General features: G+C 47.1%; 1 protein-coding gene across 1 annotated transcript in view; it reads right to left on the bottom strand.

The window, feature by feature from the left end:
* Nucleotides 1–21409, bottom strand: part of SPRED1 (sprouty related EVH1 domain containing 1) — a 53708-nt gene extending 32299 nt beyond the window's left edge. The window contains exon 1 of the mRNA XM_040412147.1: nucleotides 21147–21409. Coding sequence (XP_040268081.1) covers nucleotides 21147–21169 — 23 coding nt within the window. The 5' untranslated portion in view covers nucleotides 21170–21409. The remainder of the gene's footprint in view (nucleotides 1–21146) is intronic.
* Between the last annotated feature and the right edge of the window lie 592 nt (nucleotides 21410–22001).

The following is a 22001-nucleotide window of genomic DNA, read 5'->3' on the forward strand; positions in this document are numbered from 1 at the left end:
CGCACCAGCATATGGTCTCACAAGCGGTCTGAGGATCTCATCTCGGTACCTAATGGCAGTCAGGCTACCTCTGGCGAGCACATGGAGGGCTGTGCGGCCCTCCAAAGAAATGCCACAACACACCATTACTGACCCAATGCCAAACCGGTCATGCTGGAGGATGTTGCAGGCAGCAGAACGTTCTCCACGGCATCTCCAGACTCTGTCACGTCTGTCACATGTGCTCAGTGTGAACCTGCTTTCATCTGTGAAGAGCACAGGGCACCAGTGGCGAATTTGGCAATCTTGGTGTTCTCTGGCAAATGCCAAACGTCCTGCACGGTGTTGGGCTGTAAGCACAACCCCCACCTGTGGACGTCGGGCCCTCATATCACCCTCATGGAGTCTGTTTCTGACCGTTTGAGCAGACACATGCACATTTGTGGCCTGCTGGAGGTCATTTTGCAGGGCTCTGGCAGTGCTCCTCCTGTTCCTCCTTGCACAAAGGCGGAGGTAGCGGTCCTGCTGCTGGGTTGTTGCCCTCCTACAGCCTCCTCCACGTCTCCTGATGTACTGGCCTGTCTCCTGGTAGCGCCTCCATGCTCTGGACACTACGCTGACAGACACAGCAAACCTTCTTGCCACAGCTCGAATGTGCCATCCTGGATAAGCTGCACTACCTGAGCCACTTGTGTGGGTAGTAGACGCTGTCTCATGCTACCACTAGAGTGAAAGCACCGCCAGCATTCAAAAGTGACCAAAACATCAGCCAGGAAGCATAGGAACTGAGAAGTGGTCTGTGATCACCACCTGCAGAACCACTTCTTTATTGGGGGTGTCTTGCTAATTGCCTATAATTTCCACCTGTTGTCTATCCCATTTTCACAACAGCATGTGAAATTGATTGTCACTCAGTGTTGCTTCCTAAGTGGACAGTTTGATTTCACAGAAGTGTGATTGACTTGGAGTTACATTGTGTTGTTTAAGTGTTCCCTTTATTTTTATATATATATACACACACACACACACACACATATATATATATATAGACACACACATACACACACACACACACACACACACACATACACTACTCACAAAAAGTTAAGGATATCTGGCTTCTGGGTGAAATTTATGTAAAAAGTAAAAAGTTCACGCTACAGTTATATTACATCATGAAAGTAGGGCATTTAAGTAGAAGCAGCAATGGTGATTTCCTCATCTCAAACTATTTATTGAATCTAAAACCAACACCAGTGCTGGGTATACCATAAAAATGTCAATGTCTCAATAACTTGTCATGTGGCCTTGAGCATCAATTACAGCTTGACGACGACGTCTCATGCTGTTCACAAGTCGACTTATTGTCTGCGGAGACATGGCATCCCAGTCTTCTTGAAGGGCGGCCCCCAGGTCTTTGAGGTTCTGGGGTACATAGTTACAAGCCTCTATACGTTGACTCAGCTGATCCCACAGGTTTCCAAAGGGGCTCCGGTCTGGAGAAAGTGCAGGCCACTCACTCCATTTGAGGTACCCCAGTCTCCAGCAGCCGTTCCTAAATGATGCGACCTCAATGAGCTGGTGCATTGTCGTCCATGAAGATAAAGTAAGGCCTGTGTTGTTCATGCACAATGACTGGATTAATAATGTCATACAAGTAGTATGGGCTAGTCACTGTACCATTCACAAAGTGTAGGGCAGTCCTGTATTGATTAGACACACCTGCCCACACTAACACCACCACCAAAAGCAAACAGTGGCTGATGCATAGCGCTCTCCAACATCGCTGGCGGACATCATTTCTGCTCAGCCTGAATTAACTTTCATCAGTGAACAGCACTGAGGCCCACTGGTCCCTCGTCCAGCGTAGATGCTCCCTGGCCCATGCAAGACAACGACGCAGACCATGCTGATGTAAATGGTTTTAAATGGTCTGATGTGAGACTTGGGTGCATCTCACCTCCCTTAAATGCGCCTGGAGTTGTATGGCATTCATCATTAAGTTCCGCAGGGCATTGTTCACAATGAAGCGGTCACCAATGTGGGATGTGGCTAAAGGACGTCCACTTCTATGCCTTTCTGTGACTCTTCCAGTCTCTCTTTATCTCTGTTACAACCTGCTGATGACACTCTAAGCTCAGTGGCCACTTCCGTCTGAGAACATCCTGCTTGGCGAGGTACTGCTGATCAATTGTTAGGTGTCGTCTTGGTCTCATGATGTCAAAATTTGAACAGCATGATGAGGAGGACTGTTTAAATACCAATTCTAATTGAACCAGGAAGTTTATTGGGCGATTCATGGATCAAACACCTGTTGTGTATTTTGCCGTAAAGCTCCTTGTTAGAGAACAGCAAGTTGTGCAAATAGTACTGAAACATTGAAGAGTTGGACATGTGTATTTAAAAGTTTAGAGAAGGTCACATTAAGTTCACCTGTAAAGATTAGTGTGCATTTTAGGTTTATCCTGAAGTTTCACCCAGAAGCCAAATACCCCTAACTTTTTGTGAGTAGTGTGTATATATAAAGCCATACTCCTCCTCACCGATAACCTGCCACTGCCGTTTTGCGTTTACCGATCCCTTCTGCCCTCCACTTCCTGGTCCGGGCTCGACGCACAGGAAATGCCTACACATCCAATCACTAGCTGAGGCAGTGCACCTCTGCAGCCAGCAATTGGCTAAGTAGAAACCTCCAGGCATTTCCTGAGTGTCGAGCCGGAATTATGAAGAAGAGGGCAGCATGGATAGGTAAGCTGCAAAATGGCAGTGGTGGGGCATTGATAAGGATGAGTAATGCTTTTATTTACTTTTTATTAAACCCACCGGACAACCCTTTTAAACACTTGGTTGGGTGGCCCATGTCAATAAGAGCAGAGAGGAACCAGATGTCTCCATGACCTATTAGGGTCCGGCGACATGTGGTGCACGTCATTTCATGTAATGCATTACAATGGTGTCGCAATGCAACATGCTAAATCCTGCGACAGTTGCAAAAAAATCCATCCAGGGTGCAACTGTTGCAATGCAACACCATTGAAATACATTATGACAAGTCCCCATGTAGCCATACCCCCTTGTGTTGCGCGACGTGTAGCTGGATCATTTAAATAGTTTGCCTTCAAGAGACGCCCATTTTAAGGGGCCATTCAAACACAGTATTTTGACAGTGGAATGTGTAGTGTATTCGGTGCCAAAGGGACTCATTGTGTGGGATAAAAACGAGCTCAACAAAATATGTAAGTCACCCAGTCCCAACCATTGTATCATCTATGTTATATGCGGATACTGCAGATACTAGGCGACTGTGCCTTTAAAATACCCTTCATGCCTGATATTAATCAGATATTTAGAAACCAGCATGACAGAGGAAATCTGGTGACCTCTATCAGTTTGCGGAGTCATCAACCAAACAATCTAGCTGGCCCCGGACACAGCAAACTAGGTCTGGCTGCTGTCCCTATTCAAACAGCTGGAGAATGGCCAACCCAAGCTTTTATGTTTGGGGATGAGCAATACTATTGCACCATGTGCAGTCAAGCATGAGTAGAAAATGCCTAGAATGTAATTAATATAATCAAGTGTGGTATAAAAAGCCAACTAATTATCATAAACAACATACAACCTACATGCATCACCTACTGTAATCATTTAACACATTGCCGCCCCCCCCCCCCCCTCTTGGGGGAGAGAACTCTACACAGTCAGATAGCAATACACATTATTACACAATAATAAGACAGATACATGGGAGATTGCCATAACTGCAAATTATCGGTGAAGTATTTACTTAAGAAGACCGGTCCAGGGAGAGGATAGGTACACTGCCACAAAATAATCAAGACACTTTTTTATTAGGTACTTGGCTCTTGGGACTCATCAAGTTTTGCTCAAAGTGGTATGAGCCACCTTCAGTAACCAAGAACATTTCTGAAAAGTGGTACTAAAGCACATTTATAACGCAATTCAGAAAATCTAAACCACTTTCAATGTAATGTCACATGGCCTAGGAAGAGGCCTAAGTGCTCGCTGGCGTACTTTGACCTCTTCGTACAGAAGGGGGTGCAGGGAGTTGGACCTCCACCGATCAGATATCGATGACCTATTCGCAGGATAGGCAGTCAGTTTCAAAGAATTTTGATATTGATGGCCTGTCCTCAGGAAAGCGCCAATAAACCTCTCTCTTCCGTCAAACTACATGCTTGGCAACGTGTTGTTAATGGGGACAGAGAAGAAAAACACTGGACTCAACATCAAGCAGAAGAAAAGTATTAGGCATAATACATAGCACCTACACCATTTCTGAACCCAAATTATCTGTGGGGGGGGGGGGGGGGGGGAGTCAGAATACATTACATTGTTGTTCGGCCCCGCGGTAAACAGTGGATTTTAGGCAGAAATTACTTTATTGTGCATGGGTGCCTAGGATGTGATGGTGACATCATTAAGGGTAGGGCCACACAGTCAGGTTTCTGCAAGCAGTTTTGGAAACCAAAATCAGGAGTGGATCGTAGACGGAGAGAAGGTATAAAAGGATGGATACAACTTCTACTCTTTTTTTTTTCCCCACTCCTCCAAAACTGCATCAGGAAACCTGACGGTGTGTTCGTGCCCTAAATGGGTTCAAAAAGGGCCTGGATGCAATGGTTGAGTGTATGAGGTTATGGTTACTAGATTACTGTAAATGGGCAAATGATCCGAGGAATTATTCTGATTTGGAGTCGTGAAGGAATATTTTTTCTTAAGATGAGGAACATTGGCTTTGGTGCCATGAAGTTATCACCTTTCTCTGGATCAACACTGAACTGGGAGGATGGATGTCCTTACAACCTCTTACAAGGTTATAAAATTAATATTTTTCCCGATTTATGGGCTATTTGGGCCATGGTTGGCAGAGCTGAATAACTACATGGGCAAAAGGGGGTTTAATCAACCGGCCTGGACACATGGGCGGCTCTAAATGTCCTCTAGGTCACCTGGAGTGCAGATCATGGCAGCAGCACTAGCTGGACCAGTTATGTGGACACTGCATGGTACTGTTTTGTGGTATTTAATTAGGTCACATATTTGCACAGGACTGACGCAGTTCGGCCCTCAGGTAGTGAAAGAGGCCCCCACCCACACACACAAATTGTTGAGGGGCCTTCACAGACATTGTTCCTGCTTCACATAAGTAAATATCAAGGGCCCCCGATAAGCATCGGTACTTGCCCCTGACCGTTTTGGCGGTGGCTGCCAGAGGGGGGGCAGATTTTGGCTGCTTCCTTGTTGTAAAGTAGGTTCTATCCACAAATTCTATATTTTCAGAGGAGGCCAGGAGTTTTTATTAATACTTTTTTCATGACCACATATTCACATATTTAGACGGAAGAATCAAAGCAGTGTAAAAATGAACGGTATTCATAGCAATGAGGGAGTTAATCTGCGCAGCCCTCAATGAACTGCTTATCAGTCATTTCCTGTCCAGGCCGCTCCCTCTGTCCAATGGTTAATCATTCATCCTTTCCTGCAGAAATTTATCAAGCAGATAACATTTGCAAACGCCCTGCCAAGTTAGGAAGCAGACTGTGAGCTGAACTGCGTGGGGGCAGCAAGACTAACCAGATCATGAAATCCTGGAGACCCATGTCAGCAAATCCTTCTGACTGTATCAGTGAGCTCCCAACAATACACTGCAAATCCAGGCGAAAGAGCGGCCTGGAAAATAATCTCTGCCACCAGCCATCAGATATCCTGGAGATATCCTACATGAGGGACACAACGATAAAAGCCCAATAGTAATAATGGACGGTCCATGCAGGTGGCACACCTGGGTGTGTGTAGATGCTTGACATGTGGCACTGTTACCAAAACACAGCACGGATCACATCATACTATGACCTGTATGGCAGCTGTGCCATATGTAGTTTGCTGGGATTGCATTCCTCAGGCACAATGTATGGATTGTAAGAAGGCTTCGTGCACATGGGCAGATCATGGCTTGGAAGAAGCATGTAGAACGGCACTCACAGCAATGTGACATTTATAAAAGGATGCTGCATTACAAAGATCCTTGAGCCTACAAGCATAGTCTCTAGGAGGTAATAAAATACTGTATATTGCTATACTGAAGCACCAGTGGCACATAGAGGGCCCATGTCTGCAGGAAACAGAACCGATGCCTAGGGTTCTGCATGTGAAAAATCCACGGCTGACCTGCCATCGCCACAACTGATCACTTCTGGCTGATCGAAATCTCTTCCACGAGGTTCAATATTCAGACATGCTTCAAAGTTTCACTAGTCTGTAATAACCGGCTGTTTTACTACACCGATTGCAGACGACAGGGTGCCAGAATCAGTAGTCTGTACTCTAAAGGTGGTGGGGCAAAACTATTTCCCTACATCTAAAAGGTGCCTTCACATGTTACGGAATTTTCTGCAACAAAATCCGCACCATAAAGGCATCCCCCATGTTGGCCTATGGGGGTCGAAAAGTGTCAATACCTCCAGTCTGTTCCGCTGTAGAATGTTAAGTAAAGTTTTGCTGTGGATTTCCTTTAGTTGAATATAATCCGTTCATTTCAATGGAAATTAGCAACATTATTCACACGCAAAATCCGCAACTTTGAAAAATCCTGATTTTGTTGTAGAACATTCCGCAATGTGTGAAGGCACCCTAAGGATACATCTACATCACGATTTTCGGCATGACATATGTTGCGTGTCAGTGTCGCAGCATGACTCGCACGTTTTGGGCTCCCTGTAAGGGTACATCTACACAGGATTTTAGGTGCGACAAATGTTGTCTGCTAGTGTCGTACCCTAAAGGTACATCTACAAGGGTTTATAGGTGAGATATATGTTGTGCGTCAGTGACGCACCCTAAAGGTACATCTACAAGGGTTTATAGGTGCGATATGTTTTCCGTCAGTGTCGCACCCTAAAGGTACATCTACATGGGATTATAGGTGCGATATATGTTTTCCGTCAGTGTCGCACCCTAAATGTACATCTACATGGGATTATAGGTGCGATATATGCTGTGCGTCAGTGTCGCACCCTAAAGGTACATCTACATGGGATTATAGGTGCGATATATGTTTTCCGTCAGTGTCGCACCCTAAATGTACATCTACATGGGATTATAGGTGCGATTTATGTTGTGCGTCAGTGTCGCACCCTAAGGGTACATCTACATGGAGATTTTGGGCGTGACATTTTTCCAGTGTCGCACCCTAAGGGTACAGCTGGATGGCGATTTTTGGCGTGACATGTTGCCAGTCAGTGTCGCACCGAAAGATTAGCAGTATAGCCATAGGAATGAAAGGGGTCGCAGCATGACTCGCACGTTTTAGGCTCCATAAGGGTACATCTGCATGGGATTTTAGGTGCGATATATGTTGTGTGCCAGTGTCGCACCGTAAGGGTACATCTACACCGAATTTTAGGTGCGACATATGTCGTGTGACTCGCACGTTTGCTGCGACCGCATCACTTGAATGGTAAATACAATTCAGCAGGCATGCGAGTCATGCTGCAACCCCATTCATTCCTATAGCAGTCCTGCCACACTGCAATACTCGGGCGCAACACATGCCGTGCCCAAAAATTGCTGTGTAGACGTACCCTTAACCAGAATACTCCAGCTGCTAAAATGAACATTTCTACCAATATCAGAGGACTCCTCTGAAAACCAACGCTGAAAAGAGAATGAAGGACAATGGCTTCCTAGGATTTGTCCAGGGCAAAAAGAGAGCGACAAATAAAATATGTCAACGTATCCGTGTGTTTTTACAATGGCCGGAGACTTCTGTTAGGGGACCCCCCTCTAACGATCAAACCTCTGTTGGGTCTGGGGGACAAGGATCCAACTGGATGAATTGATCACATGCCATTCTGTTGTTTCCCCCATCCATATGGAGATATTACGATATGAGTGTCTGCATGGTAATGGAAACCAGGACAGCTCGGCTGTGTGCGGGATCAAAGCAAATCATACAGCATTTATAGTATTTACCAGCTATACTGTCTTGTCATTGTGCTGCGAGGCCCGCCATAGGACCAGCAATCTGGAAACAGTAGGGTTAACTGAGCAAATCTAGATGAATCAAGACTGACCCACAAGCAGTAACATATGAAGCGGTAATGAGATGGGGAGAACATCCACCCACACGTGCAGCCAGGCCGCGCTCACAGCAGCTGCTATGTCTTCAGGAACTGGATGTCTCACAGGCTGAGACGACTGAGTCACAGCGCTCGCTGCCTCCTCTCTCCGCCATCATTCAGCCAGCCCTCAGCACTTCCCAAGGGTGGAAGTCGTGCAACCAGCAAACCCACGGGAAAGAAAACAGGAAATGAAATCTCTCCAGACTTCGGCCTAGGCTGACATTCTCAGAATGGCTTTAAAGGGCTTTTCCACTGAACCAAATCATCTCCAGTAAATAGAAGACTTAGGGGAGGGGGATTTATAAAAACTGGTGCAAAAGGAAAACTGGCTTAGTTGCCTATAGCAACCAGATTCCACCTTTCATTTTCCAAAGGAGCTCTGAAAAATGAAAGGTGGAATCTGGTTGCTATGGGCAACTAAGCCAGTTTTCCTTTACACCAGTTTTGATAAATCTCCCACTTTGAGTTGTCGTCTTATGTCAACTTTTTACGGTGTACACCCAGAAAGGAAGAGGTGGGAGTGCTTTTTCAGCAACATCCCTTTAACTGGTAGATAGATTTAAATGGGAAGTAACGCCCCTACGTCCCATACAGTCTCCAGCTCCCATAGTGGTCCATACTGGCAGACATATATAGTTTTCATAAGTAGGCCGATTGGTCATGATGGGAAAGCTGGGTGACCACTGACTGTCATGGCGGCCATTTATTGTCATCAGAAATTTACACAATCAGGGGGTAAGAACACCTGTGTGTTTACACGCTCGGCCGCCAAAATGGCAGCCGGAATTGTGAGGAGGTGAAAGGAGATTCTCTTCAGATGGTTTCTCTGAGGGATCACGTCAATGTCTTCTACAAACCATGATATGCAAGACATTCAAACCAAAGCTGAAAATAATCACCAAATATGGAGAAAAACACATTTCCTGCAAAACAATGCTGAAACGCATACTCCATTTCCCCAGGGCCTTGAAACACCAGTCTGGCCGCAAACAAGAGTGAGACAGAAGCGGAGTTACTTTTATTAAAGCACTATAAGCAATGGGCGGGGGTAACAAACATGACTGCTATCATCTAGAGTTCAACCACACTGCCATATTATACATCCACATGGCATGGGCACTGCGACATAGAAAAACTGGCGTACAGGAGAACTGACTTAGTTTCTCATGACAACCAATCAGATTCGACCTTTCATTTTTCAGAGCTCCTTTGGAAAATGAAAGGTGAAATCTCATTGGTTGCTATGGGCAACTAAGCCAGTTTTGATAAAACTCCTCCATGGTTTCTCATTATAGTCAATATCTGGTATCAACAATTTCATTTATTATTTAGAATCCGCTCTTTCCTGGAAGATAGGTGGTATGGTTGCCCTCAAGCATGCAGCACCCATGCCCTTCTCACTACATGTCCCAGCAGCCTTTGCGTGTCTGTGTACACGCCATATGGTGGGCATGTGGGCCTCTCGACTGTACCTGATGGCAAGGGAAAGGTTGGACATGTTGTATTTTAACATACCCAATCTTTTGGTTATATTCGAGATAAGCCACTGCCACAGGCGCCAGCTCCTAAGTCCCTTTCCTCCACAGAATAATATTATGGGTGCACGGCTGGGTTTAGGGTGCATTTTTGTGGGCAAATCAAGAAGAGAGACATACTAAAGAAAACTAGTGTGGGCCTCAGAAAAACACCCACAATAAAGCATTTTGTCATGTAAAAAGGAAAAAAAAAACACTAATGTAATTCATACATTCCCACGCGCCAACACTGCACATATGGCTGGAGTGAGTCATAAACACAGCAAATCCTCCCAGAGTGAATGCGGCCCTTACAATCACATGCTATAAAGGGTACTATTTTCGAGTGCTCACAATGGTAACCCACCAGCTGAGGGCAGAGGAGCTGTCAGACACTCTTGATCTCACCAAACACATGCATGCTCGAATTGGCAAAGCATCCCTATGTTCTCAGTAGGAAAATGGGAGGAAGATGTTGCCAGACTACTCTGCCAGCTTATCTACCAGAGAACAAAAGGATCGGACAGTTAAAATCCAACATCCGGTCCTTATCTACCCTGATATCTCCCCATACACTTAAGACGGTCAGTGGGTTTGACCGACAAACATCTAACCAGAATGGCTAGCTTGAAGAAGACCAGTCACCTCTCCTAATACTTGCAACCCCTAGCGCTGTACATGGGTTCTGACTATATCCATGTATAGGACTTTTTGTTGGGAAATGGTCTTTAAGTAAATGACAAAATATTTTGCTTAGCCTCCAGATCGCACTGCTTAAGACAGCTGCCTCACCTTTACTCATTACGGGGTCATTCGTGATTAGAGGCGGCCATTTTTGCAACGGGGTGGAAACAATTATGATCAAGTTAGGAGTCAGTCAAACAAATTCAAAAGCCACTTTGTAATTTTAAAGGTTAGGATTTTGACAGCCCCTCTCCTCAGTTCCTGGAATTCTTCAAGCTCCATTTCCCATGTGTTCAAGCAAAAAAAAAAATATATATATATATGCCTAAGACGCAAGATTAAGTTACTGGTTACAAGGATCCGATAGTGGCAGGAAAACCAGTGCCTCCAACCAGTATCTCCATCATGGCTAGAAGTTCACTGCTCTTTAAAGCTCATAAATGGTGTAATCACGCATTTGTGTGGAGTAGTAGTAAAACAAGTCAAACAAAAGTACTGAATGTTTGGCCCAGGAAACCAGAGAACACATGTGGTTTGCCAGATGGCATAAACGGCCCAGACATCTCACAGCCAAAGTCTCCAGATGTGTCCAAAGATACAGGCTGGAAAAGACAACCAACCTAACCAACTTGATGAAATATGATTAAATATCAGAGGACGACCAGCTTCCTTGCACAAACCTAACATTTTCCGGAATTGTCAACTGTCCAGAATCACCTAAAAACAACAAGAGTAGACTCTTCTTTGAAGGTTGGGTTAACAGAGGGGAGAAGGATAAAGCTTTACATTGAAAAGTAATTTTTTCTTCAGAACCTTTGATCCCCCTTACATAAAACATGGTTTTATCTTTCAACCCCCTTGGCCATAACATACAACGAGGTTAAATAATGGCGAAAATGCTGGTAAATTATTAATTGGTCATTTTCAACGTGTTCCGGAACTAGCAAAATTATAACTTGAAAACCTACAGAGCTCTAGAGCAGTTGTCTGCAACCTGTGACTTCACAGTCCACAATGTGGTCAGCAGTCCAAGCCGTAGTCCATGTGGAAAGGAATTTGCACACCTAAGAATATAGAGAGAACCCCAACACTCACATAATCCCGTTCAACGCTTCCTTATAGGCAGGAAACACACAAAATTGTGTACGGCGATTTGAAAAAGATTTAAGAGAGTGCTGGGGTTCTCTCTACATTGCAACCTGTGATTCTTCAGCTGCTGTAAAGGGTGGCCATAAACATTAGTCTAAAGTTGGATGGATGATCTCAAGCAAAATAATTATTCATCAAGAGAAATTAAACTATGAGCGATTATTTTACCCGACCGATGACTAGAATTGTCTGAAAAGAAATTGGCAGATTTCTGCCAGACAACTAGACGAAAGATCCTTATTTGAAAGAACGTTCCCGGAAAGATCTTTCATCCATGGTCCATTTTCCTTGAACATGTATGGTCAGTATGAACAACTGTAACGGCCAATATGGACTAAAATGTGTATAGCGCTTCCAAAGAAATATCTTTTGTCCGACTATTGGGCAAAAATATTAAACTCGGCCAACTTCTTTGGATCCACTTTAGACTAAAGTCTACGGCCACCTTAAGGCTGGGTTCAGACCTGAGCGTATTTGATATGCGCGTTTAACGCGCGTTTTTGTCGCGCGTTTTTATGCGCGTTTTTTGCAATAGTAAACGCGCGTTTGTGTGATTGACTGCAGTGTCCTATGGCCACAAACGCGCGTCAAAACGCCCCAAAGAAGCTCAAGAACTTGTTTGAGCGTAGGGCGTTTTTCAGCGCGTTCAAACGCGCTGTAAAACGCTCAAGTGAGAACCAGGGCCATAGGGAAGCATTGGTTTTCATGTGTTGAGCGTTTTACAGCGCGTTCAAACTCGCTGTAAAACGCTCAAGTGTGAACCCAGCCTAAGACTCCAAGCAGCCTGAGGCCACCCGCTCCAGAGTTTAGTAAATTAAACATATAGGTTTAGTGGGTGGGTATCAATTAAAGGGCTTCTGTCACCCCACTAAACAGTTTTGTTTTTTTTTGGGTTACTTATAATCCCTATACTGCGATTTATGCATACATACTGTAATTAATCATTTTGGTTCAGCAGATTATGTTAAAAACGTACTTTTATAATATGCAAATTACCTGTCTACCAGCAAGTAGGGCGGCTACTTGCTGGTAGCAGCCGCATCCTCCTTTCCTAAAGACGCCCCCTGCGCATGTTGATTGACAGGGCCAGCGGACGGGATCTTTCTCTGCTGGCCTTGTTTGCATTCAAAATCTGGCGCCTGTGCCGTACCTGTCTTCAGTCGGCGCAGGCGCACTGAGAGGCGGACGCTCGCTCGGCCGCTCCATCCTCAATGCGCCTGCGCCGGGTGTAGATGTGACGTCATAGGCGCGGGCGCATTGAGGATGGAGCGGCCGAGCGAGTGTCCGCCTCTCAGTGCGCCTGCGCCGACTGAAGACAGGTACGGCGCAGGCGCCAGATTTTGAATGCAAACAGGGCCAGCAGAGAAAGATCCCGTCCGCTGGCCCTGTCAATCAACATGCGGAGGGGGCGTCTTTAGGATAGGAGGATGCGGCTGCTACCAGCAAGTAGCCGCACTACTTGCTGGTAGCAAGGTAATTTGGATATTTTAAAAGTACGTTTTTAACATAATCTGCTGAACCAAAATGATTATTTACAGTGGGTATGCATAAATCGCAGTATAGGGATTATAAGTAACGAAAAAAAAAAAAAAACTGTTTAGTGGGTTGACAGAAGCCCTTTGAAGGAGGGAAAAAGTGAATCCATCACCCATAATAATAACATTACAACGGCAACAGCTTCATGTAAGACATTTTGTCACAGTCACATGGTATATTAGAGTATGGATATATATGCAATTTCTACTATTTTGGCGTAGGTCTGGTCAATATAACCATGTGCCTGTTAGATGTATACCTCAGAAACTTATCTGTTTTATATCAGATTGCTGCAAAACTCGGCATGCAGTTATGTCTCAGGCAGATATGTACATGATTACAGGCGTGGTCTGATTAGACACTGGGTCTTGCCACAAGAAGGCGAAAAAGTACTTCCCCTGCTGCCAAAAAATCCTACTACTTTTGGGTACTGTTGACTGCTAGATATGCCTTTGTGATGAACTCAGACATTTGCCCAGCTTGAGAGCGGATCAATCAATTGACTGAGAGAAGAACGATGCTCGTTTCGACGAATGGCCCACCATCTGTAGGCTGTTACTATCTAACTATTAGGAACAGTGGTCAGGTCACAACGAACAGGCTCTGGACGGTCCAGACAGACCACCAGTAGAGAGGATTGACTGATCTGCCAACAAAAACAAGCACTCCATTACAGACTCATCACTGCCCAGACCATTTCTAGGCGTTTAGCACAAGGAAATTTGGTGTCACGGCGCCCATTACGTGTCCTGCCATTGACAGCCTTCCACCGTCACCTCCATTTGCAGTGGTGTTGTGAACAAGAAACCTGGACTGCTATGGACTGGAACCATATCACCTTTAGCGATGAGTCCAAATTCTGTTTGGGATCTGACGACTGTCTGCATGGAGTATGGAGGCCTCGTGGTGAGCTCTTCAATCCTACCTTTGCTAAGGAGGGACACACTGACCAACTTCTGGTGTGAGGATCAGGGGAGCCATCACATACAACAGTCGGTCACCCCTAGTAGTGATATGAGGGACACTAACAGCTCAGCTATACGTGCAGGACATCGTTCGGCCACATGTGTTGCCTCTCATGGCAGGGCTTCCAACTGACCACACACAGCAAGGGTTTCCCAGGAATGTCACTGCCAGATTACATCAATTCCCCTGGCGTGCCCGGTTGCCAGATTTATCGCCAAGTGACCATTTATAATATACAGGCCCAGCTGAAACATCTGAGGGGCAATGTGCCGCAGGATACCATACAGAACCTATATGTCTCCATGCTCAACTGTATCTCATCTTGTATCCAGGCTAGAAGCGGCCCAAAAGAGTAGGTATTCTATATAGAGAAGAAAATGGCTCCTGAACAAACATGAATAAGACCTTTGCGATGTGGCTTACATGAGATTTTTGTGCAATCTTACCGCCTTGGTCATATATAGCAACATGTAAAATGCCTGGTAGGGACGGTATTCAATTGCCAATACTTATGACCGGAAATAATCTGACATGGTTTCTCTTGTCATGGTTCTTACACGCCCATCAATTTTAGGCCCCATTCACACAATTGTATTTTTGGTCTGCATCCGATGCACATTTCAATGTGGCCGCAAAAGTCTGCATCCGTACGTCAGTTGCGCTGCGCCTCCACAAAATAAAAAAAATAGAACATGTCCTATTTTTGTCCACTTTGCGGCCAAGAATAGACATTTCTAAGAAAGGGAGGGACGTGCAATTTGCGGACTGCAAAACGGATACGGTCATGGGAATGCTCCCTTATAACGGACATGTATCACACACAAAAATCTACCACAAAACATTTCACACACCATCATATACAATAAAAAAATAAAATAATGAGACGATGGCTGTACACCCAGCCTGAGTACACGGCCTGTGTTTACATGCATCTGTCCTGGAAAATAGAGAACAAGCCCATATATTTGTCATGGCCTCCTCCGCCACCTAATACAAGTGAACGTAAATACGGGAAACACACCCAGGAACACGTACACGCAAGACTACCCTCCTGCAGGTGTCTCATCATGGCACAACCTATGTGACACGGCTACCGCAGTGTGAATGGACACAGGTATTTTATGAATGGAGGATGAGGAGGAGGAGGACATCACGTGATGCCACAGCCTCCCTCTGCTCGGATATTATTTCCCACATAGCTGTGTCAACAAGACAGGGAGGGGAGTGCGGAGGGAGAGGCCAGGAAGGAGGAGAAGACAAGAGGAAGGAGGAGGCGGTGGGGGAGAAAAGTAAAAAAAAAAAGAAAGGAACAAGGAGAGGGAAGGAGTGATTGATAAAAAAAATAAATATATGAAGTTATTTTCTTCCAGTCCTTCTAGCGATGGAGATTACCAATGTGGCAAGTAGTCACCGACTACACCGCACACGGCAGAGCAGAGAGTGTACGTGTGCTGAAGTAGTCCAGCACAGCAGTGCTTCCCACATCTATTCAGGGCTCACACTTCCCCCTCGCCTCCCCCACACACGTTTGCACGCTTCCCTGTTTTTTCACTTTTTAAATAGGCCTCATCTTGCTTCTTAATTGTCTGTCGCGGCGCCCCTTCGCCCAGGCAGAGCGAGTAAAGGTGACACTGTCACCAAGCATTTTATGAATGAGATCCTGCTATGCAAATGAGGGCAATTCACAAAACAGTAGCACAACATGGCGGCTGAAGGAACTGAATACACAGAGACGGTGGAGAGAGGTGTCACCACAGGGGGAGAGGAAATACACACGCCACATATAGGAAGCCGCCATGGACCAGGGCACATGAAGGAAGCCTCCAACGTACGCATTATGCCTAAAACTGGAAAGTCACGACCGACGCTCTGCGTTGTAAATCTGTCCCCACAATGCCACACGGAGCTGGAGGAGCACGTACATACGGATCCGTGCAACACACCTGAAGTATTATTACACGTTACTCCTGTCATTATATAATAGAAGCCGTCTCCTCACAAGTAGCACATGTACATGGAGGCGTCACCGCGGGCTACAGGTCAGCGCATCATATGTATGAGAACAGCACAGAATATGAAAGAGACAGGAGGCAGATGGGCCCCTGGCATTAGCAGCGGGACCAATCACTACTCCGCATGAGAAAGGACTGGATGAGTCACCCAGCAACACGCCACAGAGAACATGTATGCAGCCATGTACATGAATGAAGACCTCAGAGGCACATTCATCATCACCTGCTGGGTCACACATAGTGCATATCTATAACATACCATAGAAGTAGAAATGTGCAGGAAAATACAAAAGAAAGTATAATCTTATGAATATCCTGCATGTACCGAAATAATCTCTGGCAGATAGACAGACATTAGTAAGTAATGAGAGTCCAGTAGATGGAGGACAGTCATAGGGTTACACTTGTAAAATCTATATATACACACAGAAAACAAGGAAGGTAAAACGATATATCTGCAATATATGGAAATAAAAAGGAAGCACTCAAATTATATATATACACACACACACACACACCCCAGCAGGACCAAACACTACAGTGCAGCACAATATACTGCCCCAGCAGAACCAAACATTACAGTGCAGCACAAAATACTGCCCCAGCAGAACCACATACCACAGTGCAGCACAATATACTGCCCCAGCAGAACCACATACCACAGTGCAGCACAATATACTGCCCCAGCAGAACCGCATACCACAGTGCAGCACAATATACTGCCCCAGCAGAACCGCATACCACAGTGCAGCACAATATACTGCCCCAGCAGAACCGCATACCACAGTGCAGCACAATATACTGCCCCAGCAGAACCGCATACCACAGTGCAGCACAATATACTGCCCCAGCAGAACCGCATACCACAGTTTAGCACAATATACTGCCCCAGCAGAACCGCATACCACAGTGCAGCACAATATACTGCCCCAGCAGAACCGCATACCACAGTGCAGCACAATATACTGCCCCAGCAGAACCACATACCACAGTGCAGCACAATATACTGCCCCAGCAGAACCGCATACCACAGTGCAGCACAATATACTGCCCCAGCAGAACCGCATACCACAGTGCAGCACAATATACTGCCCCAGCAGAACCGCATACCACAGTGCAGCACAATATACTGCCCCAGCAGAACCGCATACCACAGTGCAGCACAATATACTGCCCCAGCAGAACCGCATACCACAGTTTAGCACAATATACTGCCCCAGCAGAACCGCATACCACAGTGCAGCACAATATACTGCCCCAGCAGAACCGCATACCACAGTGCAGCACAATATACTGCCCCAGCAGAACCGCATACCACAGTGCAGCACAATATACTGCCCCAGCAGAACCGCATACCACAGTGCAGCACAATATACTGCCCCAGCAGAACCACATACCACAGTGCAGCACAATATACTGCCCCAGCAGAACCACATACCACAGTGCAGCACAATATACTGCCCCAGCAGAACCACATACCACAGTGCAGCACAATATACTGCCCCAGCAGAACCGCATACCACAGTGCAGCACAATATACTGCCCCAGCAGAACCGCATACCACAGTGCAGCACAATATACTGCCCCAGCAGAACCGCATACCACAGTGCAGCACAATATACTGCCCCAGCAGAACCACATACCACAGTGCAGCACAATATACTGCCCCAGCAGAACCACATACCACAGTGCAGCACAATATACTGCCCCAGCAGAACCGCATACCACAGTGCAGCACAATATACTGCCCCAGCAGAACCGCATACCACAGTGCAGCACAATATACTGCCCCAGCAGAACCGCATACCACAGTGCAGCACAATATACTGCCCCAGCAGAACCGCATACCACAGTGCAGCACAATATACTGCCCCAGCAGAACCGCATACCACAGTGCAGCACAATATACTGCCCCAGCAGAACCACATACCACAGTGCAGCACAATATACTGCCCCGGCAGAACCACATACCACAGTGCAGCACAATATACTGCCCCAGCAGAACCGCATACCACAGTTTAGCACAATATACTGCCCCAGCAGAACCGCATACCACAGTGCAGCACAATATACTGCCCCAGCAGAACCGCATACCACAGTGCAGCACAATATACTGCCCCAGCAGAACCGCATACCACAGTGCAGCACAATATACTGCCCCAGCAGAACCGCATACCACAGTGCAGCACAATATACTGCCCCAGCAGAACCACATACCACAGTGCAGCACAATATACTGCCCCAGCAGAACCACATACCACAGTGCAGCACAATATACTGCCCCAGCAGAACCACATACCACAGTGCAGCACAATATACTGCCCCGGCAGAACCACATACCACAGTGCAGCACAATATACTGCCCCAGCAGAACCGCATACCACAGTGCAGCACAATATACTGCCCCAGCAGAACCGCATACCACAGTGCAGCACAATATACTGCCCCAGCAGAACCACATACCACAGTGCAGCACAATATACTGCCCCAGCAGAACCGCATACCACAGTGCAGCACAATATACTGCCCCGGCAGAACCACATACCACAGTGCAGCACAATATACTGCCCCAGCAGAACCGCATACCACAGTTTAGCACAATATACTGCCCCAGCAGAACCGCATACCACAGTGCAGCACAATATACTGCCCCAGCAGAACCGCATACCACAGTGCAGCACAATATACTGCCCCAGCAGAACCGCATACCACAGTGCAGCACAATATACTGCCCCAGCAGAACCGCATACCACAGTGCAGCACAATATACTGCCCCAGCAGAACCACATACCACAGTGCAGCACAATATACTGCCCCAGCAGAACCACATACCACAGTGCAGCACAATATACTGCCTCCCATGCTGCAGTGTTCAACTCTATCACCATCCTGAAGACTTGAATTCATGAGGGCACCTGTGGCCACCAGCCAAGCACCTGATGCTCCTAGCATTCATTACTGCTGAGAGCATCAGATTGTTATGTACCTGGCCGAAAATGTAAGGAGGGCTCCGGCAGCCCCCTGGGAAATTACCCTGTAGAGTCTATGGCCAGTCTGCCCCTGTTCCTGGGCGTTTTCATTGCACTTCCCATTTAGGGCAAAGTAAAGGTGAAATCGGAAGGAAGCCATGTTTAGACGTTTATTATGTTCTGATATCGGAAGGTTTGCAAACTTTGCAGTCGAATCGTTGTGCCTATGGGCACCACAAGTCATGTGATGTCACATCAGGTAGGATACTGCCCAAATGCCACCAAAATTCTCTATATCCAATCCACTGTACACATATGGATGAATGAGGCTTTATAAGGATACCCTTGGTCCTGTGTGGGGCATGCAATGACACATAATGCATACACCACAGGGCAGTATAGTGTAATGGCACACCACAGGGCAGTATAGTGTATGGGGACATGTAATGGCACACAACAGGGCAGTATAATGTATGGGGACATGTAATGACACACCACAGGGCAGTATAGTGTATGGGGACATGTAATGACACACCACAGGGCAGTATAGTGTAATGGCACACAACAGGGCAGTATAGTGAGTGTATGGGGACATGTAATGGCACACAACAGGGCAGTATAATGTATGGGGACATGTAATGGCACACAACAGGGCAGTATAGTGTAATGGCACACAACAGGGCAGTATAGTGTAATGGCACACAACAGGGCAGTATAGTGAGTGTATGGGGACATGTAATGACACACCACAGGGCAGTATAGTGTAATGGCACACAACAGGGCAGTATAGTGTAATGGCACACAACAGGGCAGTATAGTGAGTGTATGGGGACATGTAATGACACACAACAGGGCAGTATAGTGTAATGGCACACAACAGGGCAGTATAGTGAGTGTATGGGGACATGTAATGACACACAACAGGGCAGTATAATGTATGGGGATATGTAATGGCACACCACAGGGCAGTATAATGTATAGGGATATGTAATGGCACACCACAGGGCAGTATAATGTATGGGGATATGTAATGGCACATGACGCACATATCACAGGGCAGTATAGTGTATGGGGAAATATAATGACACATGATCCACTCGTCACAGGGCAGAAAAGTGTATGGGGACATGTAATGACACATGCTATGGGCAAAAACTCCTGTACATAGCACTACACAGGGTGGCACAAACTCCTGCCCATAGCACTAGACAGAGGGCACACACAAGTATACAGGGCCCACTCTCTCCTGCACAAAGCATTATACAGGTGGCACACACTCCTGCACAAAGCATTATACAGGTGGCACACACTCCTGCACATAGCACTACACAGGGTGGTACACACTCCTGCACATAGCACTACACAGGGTGGCACACAGTCATGTACATAGCACTACACAGGGTGGCACACACTCCTGCACATAGCACTACACAGGGTGGCACACACTCCTGCACATAGCACTACACAGGGTGGCGCACAGTCATGTACATAGCTCTACACAGATGGCACACTCATTCTTGCTCCTGCACATAGCACTACACAGGTGGCACACTCTCCTGCACATAAGTACTACACAGGTGGTAACACAGTTCTGTACATGGCACTACACAGGTGGCACAAAGTACTGTGCATAGCACTACATGGTGGCACACAGGCCTGTACATGGCACTGCACAGGTGGCACACAGGCCTGTACATGGCACTGCACATGTGGCACACAGGCCTGTACATGGCACTGCACAGGTGGCACACAGGCCTGTACATGGCACTGCACAGGTGGCACAGTAACTCTTGCTCCTGCACAAAGCACTACACAGGGTGGCACTCTCTCCTGCACATAGCACTACACAGGTGGCACACTCTCCTGCACATAGCACTACACAGGTGGCACACAGTCCTGTACATGGCACTACACAGGTGGCACACAGTCCTGTACATGGCACCACACAGGTGGCACACAGTCCTGTACATAGCACCACACAGGTGGCACACAGTCCTGTACATAGCACCACACAGGTGGCACACAGTTCTGTACATGGCACCACACAGGTGGCACACAGTCCTGTACATGGCACCACACAGGTGGCACACAGTCCTGTACATGGCACCACACAGGTGGCACACAGTCCTGTACATGGCACCACACAGGTGGCACACAGTCCTGTACATGGCACCGCACAGGTGGCACACTCACTCTGGCTCCTGCTCGCCGCTCATTGTCCTCCTCTCACCGGGCACCGATCACAAGCTGCCTGGGCACGGCCGGGGCAGTCTCCCGGGAGAGCCGCATGGTGACCCGCGCTGGATTCCAGATCCAGATGGAAGAATCAGCCGAGAAAAGCCCCGTCCACCCGAGCACACAGCGGGAAGCGCTCCGGAGCCGCCGGGCCAATCCTGCAGCAAGCATCCGTGAGAGTGCGCATCCAGAGCGGGCCCTCCGCCTCCCCGCGCCGCTCGGGCACTCCCCTCCGCCATTCCCCTCCTTCTACAGGGGGTGGGAAGACGGGGGCTGCTCCCACTGTACACTCGGCGCTGTACACGCCATTCCTGCACTGTGTGCACGTGTCCCGACAGCCGAGCACCGCGCTGCGATATTCCCCCCGACAGGCGGACATCTCCGCACCTTCACACTCTGATATGCTGTGTGCAGACCCCAGAAATCCAAGGGCTAGCCCCGGACCTCTCCTAGGGGTAGGTTCACACTGAGGATCTTGTCCTGGTTGCGGTTTCTGCAGTGGGTTTTCCTGCAGGCCTGCTTCAGACCCTTGCGGTATCCACATCGGTATTCCTGGCGCGGTGCCGCATCAACCCCATGAAAACGGTGGGAGGCGGTTTCTGGGCACCATATGTGAACATAGCCCAAGAGGGGACAGTTCACTTCCCTTTTCCAGACATCGAAACCTGCAAAAACTCATTTCAGGGAGGTTTTCTTATTTTTTTTTTTCTTTCACGAACTTTTTATGACATTTTCCAGACATCTGCAGTATCTGCACACTGTGCTCTATGGTGTGGAGGACGGGGCTCATTACCCTGTATATGATTAAAGGGA

Source organism: Bufo bufo, chromosome 11 (genome assembly GCF_905171765.1).
Source record: "Bufo bufo chromosome 11, aBufBuf1.1, whole genome shotgun sequence".
Taxonomy (NCBI): Eukaryota; Metazoa; Chordata; class Amphibia; order Anura; family Bufonidae; genus Bufo; species Bufo bufo.